This window comes from Mobula birostris, chromosome 24, assembly GCF_030028105.1.
Source record: "Mobula birostris isolate sMobBir1 chromosome 24, sMobBir1.hap1, whole genome shotgun sequence".
NCBI lineage: Eukaryota > Metazoa > Chordata > Chondrichthyes > Myliobatiformes > Myliobatidae > Mobula > Mobula birostris.
Genome location: NC_092393.1, coordinates 34,462,910 through 34,470,732, shown reverse-complemented (window position 1 = coordinate 34,470,732; position 7,823 = coordinate 34,462,910). Strand labels below are relative to the sequence as shown.

The window sequence follows — 7,823 nt, the reverse complement described above, 5'->3', positions numbered from 1 at the left end:
AAATTAGCTCAGACCAAACATTCCTATCTCCATCTTTCTTCATCATGGTGCCAGTTCAAAAACTGAAAGATAGTGGTAGACTATACCTTCTGTAGTAAAGAATTGACATTTCCTTTAGAAAGCCTTCATTGTTCCAGTCTTAACCGTAGTGTTGACTTTTGACATCACCTGGTTACCGAGACATGTGGAACATTCATCTCTTAACACTCTCTGGCTGTGATGAGCTTACCATAAATTAAACTTAGAAAATACTAATTCCTGTATTTTGAGTTTAATTAGATGATTTTAAAAAAATACAAATTTAGACTTGCATTCTCATTGTTAGTCATCAGTTATTCACTTCCATGAAAACAAACCTCACACCATCAGTACAAAATCTCTCTACAGATTTTGCTCTTGAATTGTTTAATTGCATCTCTTATTAAATGTTTCTTACGCTTGTCAATGTGATATCACAAAGTAACAACTTAAAATAAAGACTTGGTCAAAAAAAAAAGGTTTTTGAAAAGATCGAGTTATTTGTGCTGAGAAATATTTATCTTCTCTCTTTCTGTCTGTCAAAGTCCAAAATGGAATAAGTCTTCTAGATAAGTTTAAAAAAAATAATTGGGGAATGGTGATAATTGAGTGAAAGACTAGGATTTGCAGTCATTTGAAATAAAATGAGGTACTTAAAATTATGAAAGGATGTTGATATCAGGCCCCTCATCCAGAAAGACATATGCAATTTGTACTAAATAGGAAAAAGGATGACCACAAATAATTGTTCAATTTTGAAGTTGCTACAGGAAAACATAGGTTCGTAGTAAATAAAAACAATTAAAAAATCTGAATATCTAGAACTCTACAAAATGAAATGAACAAATAGCAAGGTGATTTTGTACAAATGTTGTGACAGCATTTTAAATGAGACATCCATTTTGCCTTTAATAAAAATATCACTTTGTTCACTGAACTTGTAATGCAGCAATAGAAGGACTAATGAAAAACATAAGAAAAAGCATTCCAGACCTAAATTATGAGCAGTTTTCTTTGTTCACCTGCTGGAATCATGGAAACATCAACATTTACTGCCTGTATGTTACCTCAAGAAGATGGTGGAAAGTGGTCTAGCTGAAATGTTGCTGTTGGTATGACTGAAGTATTCTCAACTTTTAGCTTGGAAGTTCCAGATTTCAAACCCTGTGTCACAGAAATAACCATCTTTTCACATTAAGGTGACCTTACTTCAACGTACAGGGCACTTTGCAGATAGCATTCTTCCATCTGCTGCCCTTATTATCTAGGTGGTAAAAGCTATTGGCTTAGTTGATCTTAGCAAAGTTATTTTGAATTAGATTCTACTTTGGCAGTGGAAGGCCTAATGCTGATAGGTGGAGAGGCAATCAAGGAGGCTGCTTTATCCTGTTTCAGCACTTCTGGTACCAAAAGCAAATGATAAGCAAGCCACTCTGAAAAAAACATTGAGTCTTTCACAACATACACACCCTCTGATCTTGTCAGTTTTTGGGGTACTTCACTTAAGTTTTTAGCCATTCGTTATTCCTCAGGATGCTTATGGTGGAAGAGTCTCTAACAATAATATAGTGTATGAAAGTGGGCACTGCCTGGCATTTTCATGGTAAGAATGTTACTTTCTAGTTCTCAGCCAAACCTAAACATTGTTCAGCACCAATTGGCCCAATGGTCCTATTACTGGAGTAGCAGCAATGGGCATGACATCACATCCTCACTCCCAACTTAACGCTCATTCAAAACAATTTTATAGGCATCCGTTAGTCTCATGAGACTATGGATTTGTGCCTTGGAAGGTTTCCAGGGCGCAGGCCTGGGCAAGGTTGTATGGAAGACCAGCAGTTGCCCATGCTGCAAGTCTCCCTTCTCCACGACACCAATGTTGTCCAAGGGAAAGGCATTAGGACCCATACAGTTTTGCACTGGTGTCGTCGCAGAGCAATGTGTGGTTAAGTGCCTTGCTCGAACTAGCAAATCTAGTGATTCAAAACAATTAGAAGCAGGATATTACCCAGATGGCCTTGTACATCTCAGCTGACCAAGTTCCAGCTTTTTTTGCAAATTTCTTTTATGAGGGATTACTACAGCTAGTAGAAGAGCCCTCCTACAACAGCCACATCAATTTCTGACTGGGTTGATAACAAACATCCTTGCAGTATCACCATCAAACACCCTCCCTAATAGAATTCAGCTGTTCTTCATGCTTCTACCCAGGTTACTGTATGCCAACATCAGTGAACTTGAGACCAGGTATCCGGAGGCTTTGCTCATTACAGCCGGGGACTTTAACCAGGCCAACCTCAGAAAGGCAAAGGTGCTGCCAAAGTTATACCAACATGTCTCCTGCCTCACTAGAGGCCCGAATATACTTGACCACTGCTACACAGCAGTCAAGGATGCCTACCATTGCGTCCCATGACCTCACTTCAGAAAATTGGACTATCAGGCCGTACTCCTCCTCCCGGCTTACAAACAGAAACTGAAGCGGGAGGTCACGGTGTCAAAAGTGGTGACGCATTGGACGGAGGAAATGGATGAGGTCCTCCATGACTGCTTTGAATCAGTGGACTGGTTAGTATTCAAGGACTCGGCAGCTAACCTCGATGAGTATGCCTCAGCTGTCACGGACTTTATCTGGAAATGCACAGAGGACTGTGCGTCTTGCAAGACGATCCAGGTATTCTCTAACCTGAAACCTTGGATGAATTATGAGGTCAAGTCCTTTTTGAAGGCTAGAGCTGCGGCTTTTAGGTCCGGGGATACCAGTCGCTACACGGAATCCAGGCATGAACTCCAGAAAGCCATTAAGGGCGCCAAGAGGCAATATCGAGCCAAGTTGGAAGCCCAGGCTAACCAGAGGGATGCCAGTAGACTATGGCAGGGTCTAAATGAGATCACTGGGCACAAAGAAAAGGCTGAGAATATCAATAACTGTGGTGCTTCTCTTCCTGACGAACTTAACGTATTCTACGCAAGATTCGAACAGAAGAAGAGCGTCCCGCTCCCTCCGGATGAACCGGACCTGGTGGCATCGAGATTCATCGTCACCAAAGAGGACGTTAGAAGGGCCTTCCTGAAGATAAATCCAACGAAGGTGATGCGCCCAGAAGGTGTCCCAGGACGGGTTCTGCGGGCTTGTGCAAGCAAGCTAGCTGGAGTGTTTGCTGACATCTTCAACTGCTCCTTGCTTCAGTCTAAGATCCCCTCATGTTTTAAGAAGGCAATGATAATCCCAGTGCCGAAGAAGAGTAAGGTGGCATGCCTGAATGACTATTGATCTGTGGCTCTGACATCAATTGCTATGAAGTGCTTTGAGCGATTGGTTATGACACACGCCAACCACAGCCTACCGCTCAACCTTGACACTTTGCAATTCGACTACCGGAGCAACAGGTCAACGGCAGATGCCATCTCTCTGGCCCTACATTCCTCCTTAGAACACCTGGAGAATAAAGATGCATACGAAAGGCTCCTTTTCATTGACCACAGCTCTGCCTTTAATACCATCATTCCAAATAATCTGATTCCTAAGCTCCGGAACCTGGGCCTTAGCACCCAGATCTGCAGCTGGATCTTCAACTTCCTCACAGACAGGACCCAGGCTGTAAAAATAGGGGACAAGCTCTCCTCTACAATCACTCTGAGCACTGGTGCCCCACAAGGCTGTGTACTCAGCCCCCTGCTGTACTCACTGTACACCAATGATTGTGTAGCCAAGTTTCCATCGAACTCAATATATAAGTTTGCTGATGACACAACAATTGTAGGCCATATCTCGGGTAATAATGAGTTTGAGTACAGAGAGGAAATTAAGAACCTGGTGGCATGGTGCGAAGACAATAACCTATCCCTCAACATCAGCAAGACAAAGGAATTGGTTGTTGACTTCAGAAGGAGTAGCGGACTGCACGACCCAATTTACATTGGTGGTGCACAAGTGGAACAGGTCAAAAGCTTTAAGTTCCTCGGGGTCAATATCACAAATGACCTGACTTGGTCCAACCAAGCAGAGTCCACTGCCAAGAAGGCCCACCAGCGCCTTTACTTCCTGATGTGATGAGAATACACATAAATTAAGATGTTTGCTGGCCTGGGTTAGCATCAGTGGCATCAGCAGTTGGTCTGCCACCTGTCCTCAGGGGAAGGAGAGATAAGGAACAATGAAGCAGCATCTGGAGATGTGTAACGAAGGGACGGGAGAGAGAGCTGTCTAGAGCGGCTCCCCCTTTGAACCCTGAACTGTTTGAAGTGATGGACAGGCGATCTGGAGATGTGTAATGAAGGGACGGGAGAGAGAGCTGTCTGGAGCGGCTCCCCCTTTGAACCCTGAACTGTTTGAAGTGATGGACAGGCGATACCCCAGCAGGGGGATAAAAAGGGACAGGTTCGCTAAGGCACGACACACACGACACCCAAGGTAACGAAACCCTGGAAGCGGTGCGCCTCTCACGAGTCGGTGGGAAGTACCGGACCTTAGACGCACAGGGTGGAAAGGTACGATCAGCGGGAACCCGGTGTGTGTCCACCCTCGCTTGGGTGCCGGGTTCACTGCAGAGGATCGACCGCATCTGGAAGAGGGGTCACAGTCGGTGACCTCAGGTGACATCACAAAGGACCTGCCCGAAAGCTGCTTGTGAGCAATATCGCCGGTCTGTGAGTGGAAGCCGTTTCTGAATGATCAGTTGTTCTTGTTCTCTCTCTCCTTCCCCCCCACATTGTCCATCGCCATGGCAACGATTACTGCGAACTGAACTAAATTGGACTGAACTTTTGTGTCACTTTGAAATTTGGTCATTTACCCCTAGACAACGACAGAGCTTGATTGATGCTGTTATCTTAATTCTGTGCACATGTGTGTTTATCATTGCTGAACTGTTGCATTTGATTATCCTTTCGATTACTGTGTTGCTTGTTTCTTTAATAAAACTTTCTTAGTTCTAGTAATCCAGACTCCAACTGAGTGATTCATTTCTGCTGGTTTGGCAACCCAGTTACGGGGTACGTAACACTTGAGAAAACTGAAGAAATTTGGCCTGTCCCCTAAAACCCTCACTAATTTTTATAGATGCACTGTAGAAAACATTCTTCTAGGGTGCATCACAACCTGGTATGGAAGTTGTCCTGTCCAAGACCGGAAGAAGCTGCAGAACGGATCCTGACCCGGATCTGGGCCATACCCTCCAAATATCTGGACCTGCCTCTTGGTTTTTTTTTTGCACTATCTTACTTTCCATTTTTCTATTTTCTATTTATGATTTATAATTTAAATTTTTAATACTCACTATCAATTTGTAATCCAGGGAGCGGGAAGCGCAGAATCAAATATTGCTGTGATGATTGTACGTTCTAGTATCAATTGTTTGGCAACAATAAAGTATAAAGTTGAGTTGAAGTTGAGAAGATCGTGAACACGGCGCCACACATCACACAAACCAATCTTCCGTCCTTGGACTCACTTTACACCGCACACTGTCAGGGCAGTGCTGCCAGGATAATCAAGGACACGACCCACCTAGCCCACACACTTTTCGTCCCTCTTCCCTCCAGGAGAAGGCTCAGGAGCTTGAAGACTCATACGGCCAGATTTGGGAACAGCTTCTTTCCAACTGTGATAAGACTGCTCAACGGATCCTGAACCGGATCTAGGCCGTACCCTCCAAATATCCGGACCGGCCTCTCGGTTTTTTTGCACTACCTTATTTTCCATTTTTCTATTTTCTACTTATGATTTATAATTTAAATTTTTAATATTTACTATCGATTTGTAATCCAGGGAGCGGGAAGCGCAGAATCAAATATTGTTGTGATGATTGTATGTTCTAGTATCAATTGTTTGGCGACAATAAAGTATAAAGTATAAAAGTTATAATGGGATCCAGACTAGCCCCTAAGTGAGCACTGCTGAGCAGGAAGAGCTGCCTAATGGCACTAGCAAACTGCATTATGGAAGCTCCACCTCTGAATTAATTCCAACAGATGAGAACTGTTATAATTAAGAAATGCAGATTTAAGGATTAAACCTAAATTCAGTTCACGTGCCTTTCATTACTGATACTTTATCAATACCTACAAATTGTGGATTGCAATAGAGTTAGATATCTACCAAAATTTTCTAAGTTATAATTTAGCATTGTAGAAATAAATTACTGCAAAGAAACAGCAAAATGGTCACACTTTATCTTGCATGAGCATCAGCACTTTGTTTAACAACAAATGAATCAAAATTAGCCATGCATGTTTACAAAGTCTCCAGTTACATCACTGGAAAATAATCAAGAACAAACATTTACACACTAACTATAAAGTTGTAAAACTATTTACTAGTACTTAAATTTGAAGTTACTTTCAAGTAACACTGTTTTGCTTTGCCATTTGTAGCCCTACATGAAGAAATCTTCAAAGAGTTGCAGCCTAAAGAGAATAAAGTTTGAGTTGTTCCTCCATATCTGCTTCTGACATGTCACCAAAAACTTCTTTCCGTTCTTTCATTAAGTTGAAGATGGCAGCCAATTGTTCTCGCTGAATCCTATAACAGAAAGTAGGGTGCATAAAATGAGCAGATTTGTTAAAAAAAATGACATTAAATAAATCTACAGAACCCAACTTTATGAACTATTTGAAGAACTAGTAAAAAGTGGTGCAGTTCCTACTTCATGTAGTTAGATGACTGTAGTGGATATCTGGCACAAGAAACAAGTTTCTGGAATGCCCAAATCCAGTATGATGTTTGTTAATGTTCGCATTTCACTAAAGACTTTTGACCACTATCTACATACAATAATCTTTACACAAAAGAAAAAGTCTGCTGACAGTTGCTAAGTGAACTGCATTGCAGCATCAGTAGCTAGAAAAAGGTGGTACTTAGGTTAAACACTGGTTCATAAGGTTTAACACCCCATGGCAAAGGTTTGACTTTTTTTAAAAAACAATTCAAGTCCCACAGTGAATTCCTCTACTTTAGTTAAATCAGTTCTGTAGGTTTGTGTTGTCAATTTCTTTTGTTGAAATGGGACTTTGCAGTATGCCAAGGTTATGGTCAGAGAATAAATTCAAAATAACTGCATTTCTCTTTAAGACTCAGACCACATCCAAAAGCACTTCAGAAAAATACTTCTGCAAGCAGGGTAACATGGGAAAAGCAACAGCCAATTTGTACACTGCAAGGGATTCCACAACCTCACAGCTTGTAATTGTTATAAATCCCTGGACAACATTCTCACCCACAAGCAGGAGCTATAAGGAATTGATCCATTATTTGGTTTTGTAAGATCATACTATGCAAATCAGGTTTCAGTCATTCAAATCCAGTAATGAATCCAATCACTTAGCACTGATACCACTCCAAGGTTTCACATCAGGCACCATCTTAATTCTGCCTGATGCAGTGGCAGTGGGACAACTGGAGAAACCAGTCTAATAGATTGGTATTCATTAAACATTAAGATACGGAATTTGTCATTTACTCGGCTCAATTTGTGTATCCACGGTGGTGTCTGAAAAGAGGATGCTGTCTAAGTTGCATGCCATCTTGGTCAATGTCTCCCATCCACTACATAATGTACTGGGTGGGCACAGGAGTACATTCAGCCAGAGACTCATTGCTCCAAGATGCAGCACAGAGTGTCACAGGAAGTCATTCCTGCCTGTGGCCATCAAACTTTACAACTCCTCCCCGGAGGGTCAGACATCCTGTGCCGAGAGGCTGGTCCTGGACTTATTTCATAATTTACTGGCATAATTTACATATTACTATTTAACTATTTATGGTTCTATTACTATTTATTATTTATGGTGCAACTGTATAGAAA

General features: G+C 41.9%; 1 protein-coding gene across 1 annotated transcript in view; it reads right to left on the bottom strand.

The window, feature by feature from the left end:
- Positions 1-6,348: 6,348 nt before the first annotated feature.
- The window catches only part of LOC140187084 (uncharacterized), a 116,899-nt gene continuing 115,424 nt past the window's right edge, over positions 6,349-7,823 (bottom strand). Inside the window, exon 4 of the mRNA XM_072242020.1 lies at positions 6,349-6,541. Within this exon, the coding sequence (XP_072098121.1) occupies positions 6,427-6,541 (115 nt within the window). The 3' untranslated portion in view covers positions 6,349-6,426. The remainder of the gene's footprint in view (positions 6,542-7,823) is intronic.